The sequence below is a fragment of the Antedon mediterranea genome, chromosome 9 (genome assembly GCF_964355755.1).
Source record: "Antedon mediterranea chromosome 9, ecAntMedi1.1, whole genome shotgun sequence".
Taxonomy (NCBI): domain Eukaryota; kingdom Metazoa; phylum Echinodermata; class Crinoidea; order Comatulida; family Antedonidae; genus Antedon; species Antedon mediterranea.
Window position 1 is genome coordinate 5,085,994 of NC_092678.1, and position 22,592 is coordinate 5,108,585.

The 22,592-nt window shown below is 34.8% G+C and overlaps 4 protein-coding genes across 4 annotated transcripts in view; 2 read left to right on the forward strand and 2 right to left on the reverse strand.

Moving 5' to 3' along the window:
• Positions 1–7,906, forward strand: part of LOC140058464 (haloacid dehalogenase-like hydrolase domain-containing 5) — a 40,127-nt gene extending 32,221 nt beyond the window's left edge. Inside the window, exons 6-8 of the mRNA XM_072104085.1 lie at positions 5,386–5,431; positions 5,997–6,139; positions 6,356–7,906. Coding sequence (XP_071960186.1) covers positions 5,386–5,431; positions 5,997–6,139; positions 6,356–6,713 — 547 coding nt within the window. The 3' untranslated portion in view covers positions 6,714–7,906. The remainder of the gene's footprint in view (positions 1–5,385; positions 5,432–5,996; positions 6,140–6,355) is intronic.
• Positions 7,907–8,209: 303 nt separating this feature from the next.
• Positions 8,210–13,618, reverse strand: LOC140058465 (ras-related protein Rab-43-like). The gene is made up of 4 exons (XM_072104086.1): positions 13,315–13,618; positions 12,435–12,618; positions 11,142–11,395; positions 8,210–10,824 (listed from the first exon to the last, which is right to left on the reverse strand). The coding sequence occupies exons 1-3, from the start codon at positions 13,513–13,515 to the stop codon at positions 11,142–11,144; spliced, it is 639 nt and encodes a 212-aa protein (XP_071960187.1). The 5' UTR covers positions 13,516–13,618; the 3' UTR covers positions 8,210–10,824.
• Positions 13,619–13,714: 96 nt separating this feature from the next.
• On the forward strand, positions 13,715–17,415 carry LOC140059105 (transmembrane protein 168-like). Its single transcript, XM_072104948.1, has 4 exons — positions 13,715–13,801; positions 14,284–15,658; positions 15,901–16,175; positions 16,321–17,415. Exons 2-4 carry the CDS (start codon positions 14,391–14,393, stop codon positions 16,860–16,862), a joined length of 2,085 nt encoding a protein of 694 aa, XP_071961049.1. The 5' UTR covers positions 13,715–13,801; positions 14,284–14,390; the 3' UTR covers positions 16,863–17,415.
• LOC140059381 (uncharacterized) lies at positions 17,329–22,478 on the reverse strand. The gene is made up of 4 exons (XM_072105265.1): positions 21,209–22,478; positions 20,637–20,690; positions 19,212–20,290; positions 17,329–18,950 (listed from the first exon to the last, which is right to left on the reverse strand). Exons 1-4 carry the CDS (start codon positions 22,476–22,478, stop codon positions 18,741–18,743), a joined length of 2,613 nt encoding a protein of 870 aa, XP_071961366.1. The 3' UTR covers positions 17,329–18,740.
• Between the last annotated feature and the right edge of the window lie 114 nt (positions 22,479–22,592).

Consider the following 22,592-nt stretch of genomic DNA (forward strand, 5'->3'; position numbering starts at 1 on the left):
TGTAGCGTCAAGCTTAGCTGTCGTCAACACGTACGTTAAGGGGTTATTATCGGTGTAAATTACAAATCGTTGACCATAAAGATAGTCAGTAAATTTCTCAGTCACAGCCCATTTTAGGGCAAGAAATTCTAATTTATGAGCAGGATAATTGGCTTCACTTTTGGATAACCCACGACTAGCATAGGCAATTACCCTCTTTATCCCATTTATCTCTTGATATAGGGCTGCACCTAACCCGCTTGTACTAGCGTCGGTATGTAGAATAAATGGTGAATTGTAGTCTGCGAATCCTAATATAGGGGCTGAAGACAATTTATCTATTAGTAAATCAAATGCCACCTGACATGATTCGGACCAGTTAGTACCAAATGGGGTATTAGGACTAGGGCGCCTGTCTGAGGGAGTATTGGATTTAGGTTTTTTGAACGTTTTACCTCGTTTACGTATTGGGTCATACTTAGTCATAAGTTGGTTTAATGGTTTGGCAATATGGCTATAATGCTGTATAAATCGTCGATAATAACCAGCAAAACCTAGAAATGATTTCAATTCTTTTACATTTGAGGGGCGGGGCCAAGATTTGACAGCCTCTACCTTATCTGGGTCAGTGCTTACCCCATCCTCTGAAATGACATGGCCCAAGCACTTAATGGAAGTTTGGGCAAAATTGCACTTGTCTGGATTTAGTTTCAAGCCATACTCTTCAAGCCTAGATAATACTTTGTCTAACTTAGCTAGGTGTTCGTCTAGTGTGGTTGAAAAAACTAGTAAGTCATCTAAATAAACTAGAACGTCGGAAAATGTTAACTCCCCCATGCACTTCTCCATTAGTCGCTGGAAGGTGGCGGGGGCATTAGTGATCCCTTGGGGCATTCGGTTAAATTCATAGAATCCCAATGGGCACCAAAATGCAGTTTTTGCTTTATCCTCCTCAGCCATTTCAATTTGGTAATAGCCTGATTTGAGGTCAAGACATGAGAACCATTTGGCACCACGTAAGGTTGTAAGGGCATCTTCAATGTTGGGGACGTTGTATTGGTCCCTAACCGTCCTAGAATTTAGAAGTCTGTAATCTATACATAATCGAATTTCGTTAGTCTTCTTTTTCCTGACTAATACTATAGGAGAACTATACTGGCTTTCGGACTCTCTAATGATATTCTTCCTTAATAAATCTTGAATGTGGTCCCTAGCATCATTGAAATCAGATGGGGGTATCCTCCTACAAGGTTGACGGAATGGGGTGTCATTAGTTAGGTGTATTTTATGTTTTACAGCCGAAGTTCTCCCTATATCTAAATCATTCTTTGAAAAAACATTCGGATGATTATTAAGTAAATTAATAAATTTCGCCTTATCTATATGTGAAATTGGCGAGCTATCAAAATTAAAATTGTTTGAGGCCGTACTTGAGTTACAGTGAACTTCCGGACTGTGATGCGTTATAGACTGGGGGATGAAAGCAGTGGCAATCTTAAAGTTTCTATTTAGCCTAATTTCTTTACTAGAATTTGACAAAGGAACTCTAAGTTTAACTGGGCCCATATGTTCTAACTTGACTATTAAGGGTGTGATTAAAAGCCCTCCAGGAAGTGGGGTATCCGGGGATGCTTCAATTAACACATCTAAGTTAGGGTGTACTGTGTTCTTTATAACACATTCTACCTCTACTATTTTTCCTCTAGGTATTGTCATAGGAGAACATATTTTAACGGGGCCTAGTTTATCTTTCTTAGCCTTATCCTCTTTATACACTTCAGCCCAAGCAGAGTGTATGGGGCCTACTTTCCTTCCCTTTTTCTTAGTATTTGTCCAGCCAGTGGCCAGATCCCGAACTATACTGGTGTTGGTGCCCATTAACATAGACAGTCCCTTCCCTAATTTGGGGCACACTAAAGCTAATGTTGGGAATTGTTTAGTATAGCCCGTCTGGACTTTAGGAAACGTTAAATTGACCTCTATATAACCTAGATAAGGTACGTTCTGACCGCCGGCACCAGTTACTATTAAATCGGTTAATGGGTATATAGGCTTATCCCTTAATTTATCTTTATAAAAGTCTTCACTGATACATGTAACTTGCGAGCCTGTATCTAACATTGCATTACATATATGACCGTCAACAATTATTGTTACGACACTAGGGTCGCCTATAAGATTATTAGTTTGTGATATTGCACTATGGAGTAAATTATTGGATGTTTTTGTTCCAGTGTTTCCCTTTCTCTTTTGTTGGGACCTTTTTACTGATGGGGCAGACCGTTGTCCCTTCTTCCCGGATGCCCTCTGCCGTTTCCCGCCTGATTAAACCGTTTGACCAATTTCTGCTGTACTAATGTGGCATTAGTTGGGTTGGGACAACCCCTCATGTGGTGCCCATCCTCGCCACAATTATAACATATTTTAGGCCTAGTGTTTGGCGCAGGTGAAGAACGCGTTTTTGGGTTAGGGGTGGACTCTGGTGGGCTTGGTGTTGATTTGAGGTGATGTAGCTCAGTTCTAAGAACTTCTACCTCATGGCTAAGGGCTTCATAGCTACATAACGCAGCCTTGGCACTAACTGCCTTAGGTGTTCGCTTTTCTGCCCTAGCCCTACTATTAATTTCCTCACTTCTAACTTCTTTAATCAGTGTTAAATAAGTAGGGGGATTTGATTTGCGTTGTTTCAGGTTTAATGTAGATGATAGCATCTCGTCATATACTAGCCCACGGACAAATTGAGCTAGTCTCATATGGTCAGCCTTTGCTACCCCAACTGCCCCTGCCTTTGTTGCCCTAGTTAGATTTTCATCTAGGCGCATTAAAAATTTAGAGGGCAGTTCCCCTTCCGACTGATATGTCTCCCTAAATAGAGTATAGAGGTCATCTGCATCCACTGCCAAACCATAGACCTCATTAAGTACATCATGGCATTCCCTAGCAGTTGATTTATCAGTCACTTTATTTAGGATATTAAGTGCTGGAGGAAAGAGACTTTGACTTAAGATGCTCTTTTGTTCAGCCTGTGATAAGCTATCATCCCTTAAAAGTTGTTGGACTAGTTGAGACCAAGTCTCAAAGTCTACCTCATTTGAAGGGATTGGCACCCGTCCCGAAAACTGTCGTAACCGACGAACACCGGCCGTACGGGGCACGTTGTTGCCTATTAGGTGTTTTACTACTACTTCTTTGGTGTCGGAGGGGATGGAGTCTAGCCTAAGATCGTTCAGGGTTTTCCCATGTTCTAAGAGAAATTTTTGTAGTTGTCCCTGGAAATCTGTGGGTAGGATATGGGTGTCCTGTTCTGGGGTCTTCCCATCCCATTTTATAATAGTCCAGGTTTCGTTATCTGTGTGGTCAATGGTTGTGGGGATATTTAGATCTACTACAGGTTTGGAAAACGAAAGTAGTAATTGAAAAGTGATATCTGTTTCATCTATAACTTCAACAACCTGGGATCGATCTATTTCTTTGAATGCATTAGGTATTCTATCGTGACTATAATTGGCCTTCAATACACCCCTTAATGCAATAGCATGACTAGGATCGACCTTGTGTTTAATACACCAGTCATATATATCCATGGTATACAAAATAAGAAGTTACAATTGTAAATTAAAATAAGTGAAATTACGATCAAATATTACAAATTATAAAACAATGATTAGATATATAAGGGTACAAAAATATTATAAAGTAAAATTGAAAAGCATGAAATATAATACAATGATAAAAATATGCAATATAGTATATAATTATAAATTTATTATCTAACTAGTGCCTTTTCAAGCCCCACATTGGGCGCCAGTTTTTATGTAACCGCTCTACACACAACACAAAAGATTATCGACTTAGGGTTGAGGTGAGCGGGGTTCGAGTTGATTGGGGCAGCGGCACTAGACACACATAGATAATAAATAAAAGAGTACACAATAGTTGGCTTATAGTAGATGTGTTATTATTCTAAATCGTAATACAATTTATACAATATGCGACTTATAATTAAGTATGCTTAAAGATTTAGATAACAAGTCAAACTTAAGTTTGTTGACAACTGGCAGTGGTCGAGCTTGTCCCCTTTTTGGTGTGATAAACCCGTTCGAAGTTTGATGCTTATACACTCCACCGATTCCCTCGTCTGGCTGTGGACTTTACACACAGAATCCAACTTGGGCAATCTTCCCTCAACCTGAATTTGTTGAGCAAGGAATAAGTGTAAATACAACTTCTTTCAGAACGTACAAAAAGTATCAGGGAGGACCTGACTGCTCTCAATAGATTTAGAGTTGAGTTGTGTACTACGGTAGCCTTTTTGTATTTAATTCCTATAACTACAGAATTCTCTATACAGGCTTCATTCAAGGATAATTTAGGATTAGCTAATAAATCATAGCCTAGTGAGTATATAATGACAGGGTCTTATTACTACACTCTAACTTACATATAAACATACAATCAATACGATATAAGGTGGTCAAACATATAGTACATATTTACAATATATCAAGTTGTATCTAAGATAATAAATTCATTGCTGGACAACGAGCAATGATAAACATAAAAGTAGTATCCTATATGTAGTTAACAAGTACAACTAAAGGACTTAGCTATGTTACTTACGCTACAAAATAATAAGTTTATGTTGGTTATCTTACCTGAATTTGTTGAGCAAGGAATAAGTGTAAATACAACTTCTTTCAGAACGTACAAAAAGTATCAGGGAGGACCTGACTGCTCTCAATAGATTTAGAGTTGAGTTGTGATTTTTCCCAACTCTGCAGTCTTTTTTATATGTCTTGGCCCCACCCTGTTGTTCCGAAATACATTCCTGGACCATTATCTAATGGTAGATGATGGTGGCCCTATTTCCTTATTTGGAGTTTGATCAGCTAATAGTTTATCCTTAAAATAATTAGCTCATACTTAAAGTATGTTGGTCAGTACTTTCTTTGTTTGTAAGGAAGTAGGAATGTGTAAATGTTGCAATTTCCTTGGACTGGCACACTTTTGTGGCCTGGGTTACCCTTCATCTTCTTTGACTGGCCTACTTTTGTGGCCTGGGTTACCCTTCATCTTCTTAGACTGGCACACTTTTGTGGCCTGGGTTACCCTTCATCTTCTTTGACTGGCACACTTTTGTGGCCTGGGTTACCCTTCATCTTCTTTGACTGGCCTACTTTTGTAGCCTGGGTTACCCTTCATCTTCTTTGACTGGCCTACTTTTGTAGCCTGGGTTACCCTTCATCTTCTTAGACTGGCACACTTTTGTGGCCTGGGTTACCCTTCATCTTCTTTGACTGGCCTACTTTTGTAGCCTGGGTTACATTATGTTTCATCTCAGCCAAACCCCTACTAATAACGTATAAAGATGATTTTTAAAATAACGTTTTCAAACTTGAATTTTAGGATTGGACACGGGTCATTTTTACTATGTCTAGAAGCATTATATCAGGTATGTTTACTTTTGGTTATTTCATTCCAACCAACAGGCTGGTTAGAATATGAGTGACTTCTATGAATTAAATGAAGAAAAAAACAAACCCATTATTATCATTTTGTCTGACGAAACTGAAAGCTAGAGTACAAACCACTCAGTAGTCTCAAAATATCATAATTATTTATTTATTTATTCAACCATATTTCACGAGGGTGACCCAGCCAGCGGAAGCTGATTTTAAGGGGCCCTCAACAATACGACATAAAACATACTCCATATATGGTAGTATGCCTCTACACTTTAAATGGTAGATACGCAACCAGCACATATGCATCGTGTCTATCAACAAATAAGCTAATGACACTTTGCATAAAGAATCGACCTTTATTTTTTTGTTATTTGTGTGCTATCTGTTTCTCTCTGTGTATTTTAACATTTTTTAGAAATTGATTATGATTGTTGTGGCTGTGTTTGCTTTTTAAACGTTTTTATGAATCTTTATATACCACAACCAAATGAATTTCCCCGGATTTGAGATAATAAAGTTTTATTGAATTGAATTTATTTGTTTACATTTTAGAAAATAACTGGGCACAAATTACAATACACTGTACTGACTGGAAAACCTAGCGAAATAACCTATCACTATGCTGAGACGGTACTTATACAACAAGTACGCAAAATGGGGTTGAAGACACCTATTAGGACTTTATATGCAATAGGGTGAGTGTTATAATTGTCTTATTTAAGTACTTAACCCAGTTAGCCCCTAGATTCGATCTATTGTAGTTATTTCATTGTACACATGCGCCTTATTCAGGGATGTAGCCACCAGTACGATTGGTATGGTTTCAACCTGACCACTTTTTCACAGAGGCCTTTGACAACCCATAACTGCTTATTACTACGCCACAACTTATTCCTCATTTTTTCTTATAGAGATAATCCAGCTACCGATATCTATGGAGCGAACTTGTATAATGAATATATAGGCTCAAAGTTGTTACAACAAATGAGCCAAGCAAAGTCTGTAGCAATAGGGGGCAGCACAAGCGACATCCTTGATTCGAGCGAAGTTGAAAGCATGGAGCATAATTGTGCCGAAATCATGGAATCGGTACTCGTTTGTACCGGAATCTATTCCAAGAAAACCAGCCTGGAGGTACTGGAAAAGGACCCAGTAGACCATGGTCATAGAGACTTTCATTTTGTTCCCAAATTAGCTACACCGTCCATCGAAGTTCATTGTGTAAAAGAAGCTATAGAAGAGATTTTTAAACGAGAGAATTTTAAATGAATTAGGTCAAAGTTCGCATAAATATGGCAGCTAACGGGGCATGTGTGCGTAGTTTGAAATATGCTACTAGGTAGTAACATATATATATTATATATATGGAGATATTGAGAGGGAAAGTTGCTCTTTAGGTAAAACCAACATCAAACTCTAAAATTGCTCTCTTTCTGAGAACATTTGCCCCTGGTGCAATGTTTGTAACCGTGCAAAAATATGATGTATTTATTCAATATTTGCAATATTGAAACTTTTATGTAACCGCTTTTAGGAACTTTCTTTTTTGCAGTCTGTGTCTTCAATTTTTCAAATCATGTTAGTAAAAATAAAAACTGGAATCTTTTAATAATAATTTTAATAGATTTTAAACAACCTTCTAATTGGGAAGTGGTGATATATTTTTGGTGTCTTTTTTCACTTATCTAACTTAATTTTATTCAAAGTAAAATGCTAAGAAACATCTAAAAACTGTCAACAAATAATCGGGTTAAATGATTTATTTTTAACGAAATGATTCCAGTAATATGAATGTAATTGTTGCTGTACACTTTTTCTATTAAAATTGAAAGAGTAAATTGACAGTTTTTATCAACAGAGATTATATTTATATAAGTATTTTAAATATATTCAAACACTTTTTACATATTTAAATGCAATACTAGTGGATAAGTAAGTGAGGCAATACTATATTAATATTGTACTCCATTGAAATATAAATGTATAAACACTTGTTGGCATCGGGCAAACCCCCTTTTAATCTGGTTTAATTAACTATAATAACTATCTTACCTGTTAATGCAGTGCATTCTATTTCACCTCTTTTTAAGTGTTGAATTACTAATATGTTGTAACACCATCCATTCCATATAAGGTATTCCATAAATGGCAACAGGTAGCCAGGGACAGACAGACCTACTGGAAATAGATGACCTGCCTTGATGAGTCGGAGGTCATGTGAATTTATAAGGGAGAGGTTCGGATATTATCCACTGCAAATGCATTTTTAAAACATTTCATGACTTGCCTTGATGAGTCGGAGGTCATGTGAATTTATACGGGAGGGGTTCCGATAATATCCTCTGCAAATGCATTTTTCAAACATTATTTCATATGTAAAAATGGAAATTATTTAGTTGCTATATAGCACATAGACCATGGTGGATGGACGAACAATTACCAATTTTTAATTAATGTTAAAATTGGTTTTTTTTTAATTTCGTTATTTCTTGCCATATGGTAAATTATATTTAACCGAGTGCATTTTCAAACTCATTAGTAATTTATGACATAGTATGATATCAGTACTACACTGTGTAATATCATTCTTATAAATTTGTTGCCTACTTTTAAATGTAACTTGTTTAAAATTATTTAACATTTACAATAAATAAAAATTGGTAATAATACGGTTGAATTTGATTTGTTGTCAGTGCAACAATTAAGTGTCTTTCACACCTGTTCCGGCACGGTTCCGGTCCGGCGAATCGAACATCAATGTTTCGCTATGCACCAATCGATATGCGCGTAGCCGCGTGAAAACGAAACATTGACGTTCGATTGGATTTTCCGGCGCCGGAACAGGTGTGAAAGCCCCTTTAGAGAGGGTGCATTCATGTTCCCCTCTTATACACAATGCTGGATCCGCCCCTTATCTCAAGGCCTTATTCATGTTTTTGACGAACATTATTTATACAAGTACAAAGCTTTTAGATCATACATACAAGTAAACAACTTCAACATCTCAATGCATGAATCAAAATAGGGGCCACACACATTATTAAATTAATCAGATTTATTTAAATAATAAAATACTTAAATAACATTATTAAATAAAAATATTACAATCTTTATTAGAATTAACACGAAAACAACTTGCAATATGTGATAACAATAAACGTGCTACAGAGGTATAAATAACTTTTACTGCAGAAATTAATCAATATGCTGCAGTAATTGCATCTTATTTGATATTATGGAAGTAGAAACAACAACATTTTAATCTATTGAAGTGCTTTACAATTAACACCCTCTTAACTTCCAACTATACAAAGTGCAACAATGTTAACAAGAACACCCAACTCCACTCCCCCACGCCCAATTTCAATTTGCAGGAGCTATCAAAACTGATTAAAAACATCTGAAAATTCACATCCACCCCTCTTAACAATGAAGATTCTCTAATTGTAAACACAATGACTGCTCAGTTGAACAAAATTCAAAACATGATAAATAAAACAACACACACTGTTAAAACTTGAAACGCTAAACATTTTAAATAAAATAAATTATAAATCAATTTCTGAATTTAATTGAACTTGTAACACATAAAGAAACTTGTAGTGCAAATATAGTGTCGTGTTGCAAATTTAGTAACTAATTATTTAAGCTTTATGTTATCGGCAAGAATATTATTTGTTTTTTAAACTACCCCTTTTTTCCCTTCACCATATAAATTTAGCATAAAAAAGTGTTAGTAAAACAATGCATGTGAAAATAATAAACAGACACTCACCACTTGAATAAATGCCTAATAAATATATAATAATAATGTTAACAAAATCAGTTAAAATTGTATCAAATTACAGTATTATTTCACCTTTTAATTACGAAAATATATTTTCCCTTTTTGCACCATTTAAATTTAAAAAAAAAAAAAGAAAGAATTTGGTTACAAAAAGTATGGTTTTGGGAGAATTTTGATTTTTTTTTGGAATGGAATATTAACAGATTTTTCTTTCAGGATTTGAATAAATAAATTTGAATAAAGATTTATTTGGTCACTAACTATCTAGGAATTAATGAATGCTTAATAAGTACAAACAAATAAATTGAGCAAAAAATGGAATGCATCTAAAATATACAGTACTACTATTGTATTAAGTACAAAGAAAATACATAAACAAACATTCTGTCTTTGTAAAGGCCCATTTACACTAGGGCGATAACGATCGACGATAAATAGATAAACAATCATAGATTTTTGTTTGCTAAAACAAAAGAAATTAGAACATTTTTCATTCTAGAACTATAGGATAATCATATATGCTGTATTTAATAAAAATATTATTTTTGAAAAACCAATCAAATGACGTCATGATCAATGAAAGCAATAAAATCGTTGTATTGTAACAATATTATTGCTCTTACTAATCATGACGTCATTTGATTGGACGTGTGGAAATATTATTTTCATCAAAGGCAGCATAGATGATAATCCTCTAGTTCTAGGATGAAAACTTTTTAAAATTCTTTTGTTTTAGGTACGAAAAATGCATATTTATCTTTTTATCGTCGATCGTTATCGCCCTAGTGTAAATGGGCCTTAATACTGTAAAAAATGGAACTATGGTATGCAGTGGCGTAACATAGAGACCTGAGGTCCCTGGTTTAGCCAGTGAGCGTTCATAGCCGTTACGCCACTGATGGTATGGTTAACATGCAAAAGAACATATAATTAAATGATTTGTATATTTTCAATAATCAAAGTGCAAATATAATAATTAATATAAACGCTGATATTGCAATGCGAAGAAGCTTTGGAAAGACTAAATTGATAAGATCAGCCTCGACACACACCTAGCAATCATGCTACTGCAGTTACTGCAGTAATCCGTAGGTGAAACAGACTATCAAGTTTAACAGAAATGAAGATACTGTAGCAACTATAAAATACTGCAGTAACCAACTATAAATTCACAAAACTCACATTTTCAAAATTGTGAACCATTCGTTTGTAGAAATTATACTTTTTTTCTTCTTATTTCTATTTTAATAAAAAATATCATTAATGATCCTAAAAATATGTTTCTTTCACCTTGACTTGAAATTTGAATAATGTTCCCTTCTGTTTACTTCATTTAAGTGCATCATATGTTACATTAATGAGAAGATATTCAGAAATATGAATATAACAATTACTATAGTAGAAACAATTGCATTATATTTACATCTTGTTTTCATACACTTACTGGAAGCTCACAAACACTCGGTTAAAAATACTCTACCAAACCTACCACTTACGTACTGGGTTCACACTCAACTGGAATGGCTCCTCTATTCTCCGCTATTTTCAGACTTGGTGTGAACCATCCTTACTGAATTCGTTCACATATGAGCACTGCAAAAAGTATTACAAATCAATAGTGACTAGTATAAAGAGTACATCTTTGTATGAATTTTAACAAAATAGCTTCTAAATTTTATAGATGACAACATTCATGAAGATCTCTGATAGAGACCGAAACGGTCCAAGTTTAACTCCATAATCAAATTAGCTTATTAAAAAAAAGAAATTTTGTCATCTATTATAAAGAGTATATTTATGAATTACAATTAGGGAATTTTGCAGGAATGAATTAGCACATGTGTGACTACAGTAAGCTATATTGTTTGAGATTAACATTAGGGCTAAATACAGTAGAGAACAGTGCTAACTTAAACACCACAGCATCCCCAACCGTCTAATCGTTTCGTATCCATGTTTATGGTGTCGCCTCCGCCAGCTTCAAGCGCTGGCCCACCTCCGTGCCTCTTCTTCAAAATGGTTGCTAATTGGTAGAATGTGTCGTCCACGTTCGTAGAATCTTTTGCGGATGTCTCCGTGCACATCAGCATACCGTGATGGTTAGCCAACGCCTCAGCGTCTGTCAATTTGACTTCCCTTGACGCTTCTAAATCTTTTTTATTCCCTGTAAAAAAATAAAATATAAAACTATTAAAAAGATGGAAATAAATAAATAGGGATGGGGCAGAAAAATACTCACTAACATATTTAGTAATATCACTACTATGTTTAGGCACATCACACTTTTTGTCAAACTAGCTTAATAGTGTAAACAGAGCTTAAGAATAAAAAGCTGATCTATCTATCTAATTGTAGATCCTAGTATTGAGCTCTGTCCACACTATCAAACTTTATGTGACAAAAACATATGATGTTCCCATATGATGATGTCATATCACTACCATATTTTGCACATCACACATTTTTTGTCAAACTAGTTTGATAGTGTAGACAGAGCTTAAAAGTGCAGTTACAGTTAATTAATTTCTTAAAAGAAACATCTTAAATACAATTAACTAGATCTGAATAATAGGTAAATTACAATGCCTTTGAAGGCCAGTTGGCAATTAGATACACAACAATCATTGGTAAAGTTCAACTAATTCAAGTGTCTTTCAAAAACCAATGAAACATGCACAAATTTAATGATAAGATCAAATAGCTTAAGTCTGGTTCTTAAGTGAATGTACTTTGGATATGGAATGATAAGAATATAATTATACATGTTGAATTAATTAGATCAAAATGGCACTTTCACTGTACGACATGCATCCGACTGTAAATGTCACATGACACTATAAATAACAGACTATTAAACAGGAAAAAAGGTTAAATACTGAATTGCATGTGGACAACACATATACATTACTTTCATCTTCCCTTTTGTGTCATACCAAAAAGCCATACTCATTCGTCTGTCTATTAAACGAATTAGCCCAACAAGATATGCTAGAGGCAATGGCGTTAAACTACACACACAGACATCATCCAATTACGTCCATTACATAGTTGATCTATGCTTAAAGCTCTGTCTACATTATCAAACTAGTTTGACATAACAAATTGTGATGTGCCCAAATATGGTAGTGATATTTTTAAATGGTAGTGATGACATGATCTTATCCATATGGGCACATGTTTTTGTAGACACACCACTTGCTTACCTATAAGAACCTGAAGTACGTTGTTGCCAGCATACTTCTGTACATCTTCTATCCAACGTGGTATGTTATTAAATGATTCTTTTTTAGTGATGTCATACGCTAATACTACACCATTTGCACTTCTATAGTAACTCTGTGTTATTGTTCGAAACCTTTCCTGTCCTGCGGTGTCCCAAACTTGAAGCTGAAGAGAAAATGAAAATTATCAACATTTGCTTTCTATACGTGTAGTAATACTAATAATGAATTTACAGTGTATCTAAATGTTTAATCTGTTTTGTAAATTTTCTAAAAAAAATTATATACTTTTTTAATTTTTTTTTTTTAGTTTTTAATTTAAGAGAAATTATTTAGAGGGTTAGGTTTTTAATATTTAGGAAGGAGTTTAATATTTAGGAAGGAGTTTTATATTTAGGAACGAGTTTACATTTAGGTACGAGTTTTAGGAATGCAATTTTACCGTACTTTTAGCAAACGGAAGCGCCCTCTAAAATTACCGTATCTTTAGTTTTTAAAAGCATGGATACGGTACCGTATGTTTAGCAACGGCGATATCTTTTATGGATGGATGGATGACTATATGATTGGATATATGATTATCCTTTAAAAAATGTTAACCAATGTAAAAAAATGCACCAACAAAATATTTTCCCCATTTGTCAAAATAGAGGGGGCTAGAACAATATTATCCTAGATCAGCCCTACTACTACTAGGGCCTAGCTAGCTTTATTTTAGGGGAGCCGTAGTTTAGTAGTTAAAATTCTTCTTAAAATTGAAATAACTATAAACTATTACTCTACTACCTAAGTCTGTTTTAGATTGTATAATTAACATATTTTAGTTCAAAAGGTGCCATATTAATATACAAACGGTACAAACCTTTACTCTAGCTCCGTCAATATTTAATGTTTTCATAGTAAAATCTACCCCGATTGTTGCATGCTGTTTCTCGAGGAATGCCCCGGACTTGAACCGCTGAACAACACAAGTTTTGCCTACACCAGCGTCGCCGATTAATACGATTTTGAACAAGAAATCGAACGAATCATCGGATTCCAGATGGTGTGGATAAGAAGTCATTTTAGTTTGCAACTGCTCTCACAAAATTCTTGATTCTTTTGTTAGTTTTCGTCAAGAAATAACACGAAACATTTTTATGCAATAACTGTAGTCGTGTCGCACTTGATCATCTTTTATAAATGATGATGTCATAGTTTAGTGGGCATGCGCACTTTGACCTCATATTATTTCTCTTTTGGCGCACCATATCGATTATTGGCAAAAATCCAAAACAAAACAAAAATCCGACACAAACAATTACAATTTTGTCATTAAAACTCTAGTTTATTTAAATGTTCTTATTGTTGTAAGTATACCACATTGACGTATATGTTTATAAAAGACATTCTGATTACGTTAAAATGGTAATTGGCGTTATAATTTAGCAAATGCTGGCCTTTTGGTGTAAGTACTACTACTAGGGCTAGGCCGGCTCCCTATAAAAACATATTTAGACTGTAAAACGCTCGCCTGTGCCACATGCTTAGCCGCTGCTGTAGAGGCATCATAAACATGGTGCTATGATGCTAGGCCTAGCAATCAATAAATAACGAATATTCATGACTCCCTGGTAATATTGCATTTAAACATGTTGTATACAGTTTAAATTTATTTTTTATTTTGGTTTTATAGTGGATTTTCCCAATATTATTCATTGGGGAAAACCCCAAGGAACTGGCCAGTGAAGTATTGGAAAAATCCATGACTATTACACTAGTAACATACAGTATATAATTTGCCATTGGATTTTCAAAATCTAATCTAATAATAATATACTTTTTTTTTCAGAGCACATTTTATGGGAATTACAATGACGTTGTAAAGGAAAGCGTTAATTATTATGTTAAATGTTGTACACCACTAGCAAGTGCATGCTGGTATTCTACTAAGTTCCGATGCATTCACTTCGTTATTTCACAAGTCATCTCCTTGTAATTCCGGTTGAGGGCATTAACAGAATGAAAACCAAATTTAAATGTAACGTAAATCTCCTTGGAGTTGTGGACATATTTGTGCTTCTTGTAGCGGTGTGTTCAGGTCTCTATTCCAGCTGGTACCACACAAACAGCCTCCTCATCTTTGTTATCATCATATTTGGTGTTCTCATCTTTGCTTTCAGTAGTATATTCTATTATTATTTCAACCTACAGGACATAAGCGCAAGTTTTAGTCATTTGTGGTTCGGATGTCTTCTAGGAATGATCGCTTTTTTCAACGACAGTAGCTTCGACGAGGACAAACCGACGATGGTGACAAATATATTATTAATAACGAGCCTTGGTGTGAAAATAATTTGGTCGTTTATGCAACGAGCGTGTGGAAGTGCGGTTTATAAATCTCGAGTACTAACGCAAGCTGAGAAGTTTGAATTTCTTGGATTTGGTGTGGCTTGTGTTCTTAGTTCAGATTACATGACAAGCATGTGGCTATTGGTCATCGCAAACATGTTAATGATAATCATGCTGCGGTTTAAAGTATCATTCGCTATACCGTGCGTTATACTCTTCTACGCAATAAGTACTTTGTTTTTCTTTAAAGCAATACCGGCCAAGTTAAGTCATTGGGCGTTGCTGTGCTTCACTGGTAGACTTTTATGCGACCCTTTCTTCGATTTGTACTACAATGGGTTATCTGCGCTCGAGAGGTGGCAGTGTTTTTCTAGCCTTCCGCGTTATCAACACAGGTTTTTAATTTTGTGCGTTATAGCCTTTGAAATATACTTTTTCCAATCAGCTGGGTACGTTATTGTATCCAATGAGGAGTGGTATCTGTCTATACCTCTGTTCTGTCTGTCTGGTGTAATATGGATGTGTTTACATGTAATATTTGTTCTTACGTTTTGGACTTTTTGTAATAAACTAAGCGAGTGCAATAGTGTGTTGAAAACGAATCAAGAAACGAACACCAATTTATCAACTGTGATGGCGTCCAAAGGATTGAGGTACTTTGCGCTCGTCTCAAAGTACATCATTTTAAGCGTGTTTTTAAGTACTTTGCTGCTAGGTGCTGCATCGTGGCAAGCGACAAACACGCATTTCATGGCTAGTATCCTGACTGTTTTACCGCTGGAGGCAATGTTTCACGGTATATTACAAGAGTTAGGTGGATTGCTCGGTGGCACCTGCACTAGCTACGCAGTCATTGGACCATCTGGTTTTTGCAGGTACACTTTATCTTTCTAATGTACATTTAAAATTAATTTTATAATAACTTTAATTTATTTATGTTCTTTGCCATAGTTAGGATAGGATAGTCAGACGCCACTTTCACTTGAGTTCCTCTGAATTCTGTTCCGGCAGGCTGCTATGTGGGAGCTTCAAAGTACTGGAGATTGGTGTTTATGGTTCCTCCGCACCATTTCCAATTTGCTTTTGGTTGATATAAAAATTACATGTTTTTCTTCAGAGCTGATCGAATGCCCGTCTTGTTACCAAGCAATGCCATAGAAGAACAGAGTCGTCGGTCCGTGAACATCTTGAACAGCATTCAGCGGTTTCTCGTCCACCACATGATTGATGTTTTCAGTTGCGACTTCTCCAGTGGTGGCATTGCCATAGATTCTTTACAGACGAAAATGAAGGGTTTTTTGGCACGAAGGACTAATGACGGGCCACGGTTTGATACCTATCTCATTTACTACAGTGGACATGTGCATACAAATGGTGACTGGGCTCTAGCAGGTATGTGTTTTACCTCTCTAATTTATCTGGTTTCTGTAAAATACGTTATCAGAACCTTCATAAATTCCTCAATCTGCCAAATTTCATCCTTTTGCCAAAACTGGCGTGCAGTGTTTAACAACTTTAAAAATTGTTTTATTTTTAGATGATGGTATTTTGAAATTTGAAACGTTGTTAACATGGTGGCGCGAGGCTGACGCAGAATCCGGATCACGTTTGATCATCGTCTTAGACACGAAACATCATGCTGGGTGGTTGAAACAAGTTACAAGAAATTCTGAAGATTATATCGCGATTCAAACATGTTCGTTTGGTAAATCTGATCCTGAAACTGGGATCGTAGCGAACATTGGTGACTTCACGATGGAATGGGTGGCGTTTAACACGACCAAGGATGCGGATGTCACGTGGGGAGAACAAGGTAGCAAAACTAAAGCTGTTTATTGTATTTCTAAAAACTGGGTTGATTTTAGCTTTCATAAACCGACCGAGGATGATATTGAGGTTTATTGGAATCAAAATTTTCCACGGATAACGCATTCGTTGATTAAAATATTGCAAGTTGTAAGTTCTATGGAATGCGATTCTCGTTGTTGGTGTTTAGAATGTTGTCGTAAAATCAAGATGAAATGGCTGCCACCAAAGATCGTGAATACTGGTCATGGCTTTAGGCTTGTACGATCTTAATGTTTTATAATAATCAAATAAACAATAGATCATCCATCCATTTTAGTTTCAGGTTAAACTTTAATAATAAATACTACATTTTTATGTTTTGCCGATAGAACTTTCTTTATATTTATAAATAATTTAATTTTTCTATATAATTTTTCTATGTACTATTTTTGTTAATATTAAAAAATTTTGTATATACATATTTTGATTTTTGAATCTACTAGGACATACCTATGATGGCATAGGGTTGAGACATGTATACATATTAGATTTCAACAAGTTTTTAATTAGTACTGTATTACCTTAGGTTACAAGAGGATAGAAACGGCCTAAAGCAACCAAAGAAATAATAATGTGAACAATATGGTTGAAATGATTTCAAATAACTTTTAAAACGATTGACAAAGTAATTAAAGTATAAGGAGGAGATATACAAGAAAATGTCTTTTTTTTTTAAGTAAACATTTTTTTTTTAAAGTAAAAGGTCTTATTTAAAAATTTTAATGTTTCACAGAAAAAGGTTCATAACCAATGTTATAGACAAATAGGAATCATTCAAGCGTGACATCATCAGTACATTTAAAACCATTTAGTTAATGTGTTTATTTTTGGGAATAAACCAAACCAAAATCTGTATTTTTTGGTTATTTATGCAAATCTATGCACAAAGGGGCTTTTAGTATAAAGTTCTTGCAGAAATTCAAAAAAACTCATGCTATATACAGTAATTATTAAAACTAACTAAAATTTGGGAAAAAATATATTTTGGTACTTCGTCTTTACTCTTATTTCTTAAGGTAGACTTCCATTTTAAGGCTCAATGTTTACGAAGAAGCAGAAATTACAAAAAAACTCATGCTATATAATTACTAAAACTCAATAACAAATATTTCACAGAGAAAGGATCATAACAATAGACAAATAGGAATCATTCAAGCGTGACATCATCAGTACATTTAAAACCATTTAGTTAATGTGTTTATTTTTTGGATTACAACAAAATCAAAATCTGTATTTGTTGGTAATTTATGCAAATCCATGCTTTTAGTATAAAGGTCTTGCAGAAATTTAAAAAAACTCATGCTATATACAGTAATTACTAAAACTAACTAAAATTTGGGAGAAAAATATATTTTGGTACTTCGTCTTTACTCTTATTTCTTAAGGTAGACTTCCATTTCAAGGCTCAATGTTTACGAAGAAGCAGAAATAAAAAAAAACTCATGCTTTATAATTACTAAAACTAACTAAAATTTGGGAAAAAATATATTTTGGTACTTCGTCTTTACTCTTATTTCTTAAGGTAGACTTCCATTTCAAGGCTCAATGTTTACGAAGAAGCAGAAATCATAAAAAAAATTCATGCTTTATAATTACTAAAACTAACTAAAATTTGGGAAAAAATATATTTTGGTACTTCGTCTTTACTCTTATTTCTTAAGGTAGACTTCCATTTCAAGGCTCAATGTTTACGAAGAAGCAGAAATCATAAAAAAAATTCATGCTATATAATTACTAAAACTAACTAAAATTTGGAAAAAAAATCTATTTTGGTACTTCGTCTTTACTCTAATTTCTTAAGGTAGACTTCCATTTCAAGGCTCAATGTTTACGAAGAAGCAGAAATTAAAAAAAACTCATGCTATATAATTACTAAAACTAACTAAAATGTGGAAAAAAAATCTAATTTGTTACTTCTTCTCTTATTTCTTAAGGTAGACTTCCATTTCAAGGCTCAATGTTTACGAAGAAGCAGAAATGTAAAAAAACTCATGCTATATAATTACTAAAACTAAATAACAAAAATTTGAGAAAAAAATCTATTTTGTTACTTCTTCTCTTATTTCTTAATGTAGACTTCCATTTCAAGACTCAATGTTTATGAGGTAGCTACAATAATCTGAATTTCTTTTTCATATTCTTATATTTATCTTTCAGGTCTACATTTGTTCTTCCTGGTTGGAAGGTGTAACTGTAAAGAATGTTGTTCCAGTTTGGTCCTTTTTTCCTTACGCCATCCAGCAAGTTCTTCACTTCCTCTTCTGTGTATTCTTTCCTTTTTCTTCTCTTACTTGATGAAGGAAACGTATAACAAAATATCTGAAAGATATAATAAATCTGTAGCTAGTTGTCAAATTACAAATAACTGTTGGATCATCTCCCTTCACTCATCAAATTTTAAAACCGTACAACATTTTGTTTTACTATTTGCAAAAAATTGAAAGATCAAGGTGTTTCAATTTCAAGATGTGTAAATTTCAACTGGATTTTTAAACTATCATTCAAATCTGGGATGTAAAAACTTTTTTTTTACTTGGCCTACTCTGTAGACTTACTAACAATAAATTGAATCACACAAACCTTTTTTGGTTGTTTTTTCAGGTTGCTTGCTGTTTTTTCTTCCAGGTCCCCAGTACTCTCTGGTGTACTATTTTCATCCCCAGTGTGGACAATAGAAGATGTACTTTTAAATTGTTGTCCAATTGTGTGATATGGTTTTACAGTACCTGTCTTCTTGTGTAGTGTGTGTTGTTTTTCCCCAAGGTCTGACGTCATCCATTGATCTTCTTTTCTAGCTGTGTGATGTGGCTCTATGGTACTAGTCTTCTTGTGTAGTGTATGTTGTTTTTCACCAAGGCCTGACGTCATCCATAGATCTTCTTTTCTAGCTGTGTGATGTGGCTCTATGGTACTAGTCTCCTTGTGTAGTGTGTGTTGTTTTTCACCAAGGCCTGACATCATCCATTGATCTTCTTTTCTAGCTGTGTGATGTGGCTCTATGGTACTAGTCTTGTGTAGTGTGTGTTGTTTTTCACCAAGGCCTGACATCATCCGTTGATGTTCTTTTCTAGTTGTGTCATGTGGTTCTATGGTACTAGTCTCCTTGTGTAGTGTGTGTTGTTTTTCACCAAGGCCTGACGTCATCCATAGATCTTCTTTTCTAGCTGTGTGATGTGGCTCTATGGTACTAGTCTTCTTGTGTAGTGTATGTTGTTTTTCACCAAGGCCTGACGTCATCCATAGATCTTCTTTTCTAGCTGTGTGATGTGGCTCTATGGTACTAGTCTTCTTGTGTAGTGTGTGTTGTTTTTCACCAAGGCCTGACATCATCCATTGATGTTCTTTTCTAGCTGTGTGATGTGGCTCTATGGTACTAGTCTTCTTGTGTAGTGTGTTATGTATTTCGCCAAGGACTGTCTTCTTGTCTTTCATGCTTTTGACTTGAATTAATTGACTTTCTTTGTGTTTTTTAGGTATGCATTCCATCTCTTCTTCACCACACACAGTCTTACATGCGATTTCTTTGCCAATATGTTGTCTATGATCTTCTAACATACCACTATTGCTCTTGTGTTTGTCACATGTGCGATCACACTTTTGTAAAATCTTCCTGTAGTTAATGCTGTTTAGCAATGGCAGATTAACTGGTGGTACGCAGCCTAAACAATAATTAATAAAACATTTACCAATTATGTTTCTAAGGTTACTCAACAATACAGTTCTTTATGTGTTTTTTTTTATACTGCAGTAAATATACTGCAGTAAATATACTGCAGTAAATATACAGTCAGCTTTCCCAATACCGGACACCTTTGGGCTAGTGGGCTACCTAGTTTTCTGCAAAATCTGGCGTTTGAAATGTGTTTTTAACAGTAATAAAAGATTTTGGACCTTGATAAAAATCTGGTATTGACCAAGTTCAAATTTTAGTATTTTGGGTTGGATGTTACTCTGAAAATTGCTCTAGCTTTAGCTTATAATACAAGTATAGGTGACTGTACATACCAGGGCAGTCTTGATACATCCTTGCTATTACTGTGCTGCTTTCAACAATTTCATCTAAACATAATTCAAAAGAAATATCAACAAATTCTTAAGCTCTGTCTACACTATCAAATATGTGACAAAAAAATGTATTGTGCCCATATATGGACATGGTGATGTCATCACTACCATATTTGGGCATATCACTATCATATTTAGGCACATCACACTTTTCTGTCAAACTAGTTTGATAGTGTAGACAGAGCTTAATAAATAAAGAGCACTGTGATTCATGTGAGCATAAAGCTAATGAATTTAAATGTAAAAGAAATTATAGAAATTTAAAGTGTAATTTAACATTGTATAATGTTGATATAAAGTTTGCGGTACACCACGTGTATTAGTTCTGAAAAGAACTGTTCTCACTCCTGAGGACGATCAAAGTATATTGATCGAAACGTCGAGAAACTCAACAGTTCTTTTCAGAACTAATACATGTGGTGTACAGCAAACTTTATATCAACATTTGATTTCGCCATGCAAACCTTCAAACAAAACATTTTATAAGTTCAATAAACAAAGGGTACACAAACCTTTGGCAGGTCTATCATGATAAATAGCAAATCTTCTTGATTGTTGTACCTTACAAGATGTATGCACCAACTTCTTTCCCACCAAACGCTTTCCACTATCTTTTACCAACTTCACTTTATACGACCTTTTTGCAGATTTTTTCTTGGTTTTATAAATTTCAGAAGAATTCTTAATAGAACTTGATGTATCTGTAACATACTTTTGTTTATGCTTCTTCTGGTAGCTTTTTATTACAGAAGGGATGTGTGACAACTCTGAGATGACACTCTCCACATCAGAATCAGTGTAAAAGTCATTACCAGAAAATCTTCTGCCAACTTGCGATACACTTCTGCCAACATGTAATACACTTCTGTCAACTTGTGATACACTTCTGTCAACTTGTGATACACTTCTGTCAACTTGTGATACACTTCTGTCAACTTGTGATAAACTTCTGTCAACTTGTGATACACTTCTGTCAACTTGTGATACACTTCTGCCAACTTGTGATACACTTCTGCCAACTTGTGATACACTTCTGTCAACTTGTGATACACTTCTGTCAACTTGTGATACACTTCTGCCAACTTGTGATACACTTCTGTCAACTTGTGAAACACTTCTGCCAACTTGTGATACACTTCTGTCGACTTGTGATACACTTCTGTCAACTTGTGATACACTTCTGTCAACTTGTGAAACACTTCTGCCAACTTGTGATACACTTCTGTCAACTTGTGATACACTTCTGTCAACTTGTGATACACTTCTGCCAACTTGTGATAAACTTCTGTCAACTTGTGAAACACTTCTGTCCACTTGTAATACACTTTTGTCAACTTGTGATACACTTCTGCCAACTTGTGATACACTTTTGTCAACTTGTGATAGACTTCTGTCAACATATGATGCATGTGTAGAGGTAATTTCACTGTTACTTTGACACAAGCTGTTGTTGATATTGTACAGTTTCTTTTTATTTGATGTGTTAACTGGCTTCTTTTTTTCTGGCAATTCTGGTTTTTTAAAGAAATCATTTTGCTCTGTTGTACTGATTTTCGTGCTTGCGTACACATGGCTTGAAATTGCGTGCTGTAATGCTAATGTAGAATCACAGATTTCTTGTTTTGTCTTTGCATTCTCTTTATTCACATACCTAAGGTTCTTCTTGTTGGTAGGAGTTTGTGTAGCCACGTCACAAGCCTCCACAAATGAATCATCGTCATGCCCGTGACATTTTGAAGTGTTCATCGTATCCTTTAACATCCCCATCATTGTCTGTACCATGTTGTGTAAACTTGGTGTAAAAACCTGAAATGCACATAAAAGCAGTAAACTGTTATATGATGTCAGCGGTATGACTCCAAATAGGGATGAACTGGAGGATGTGTAAACACTGTG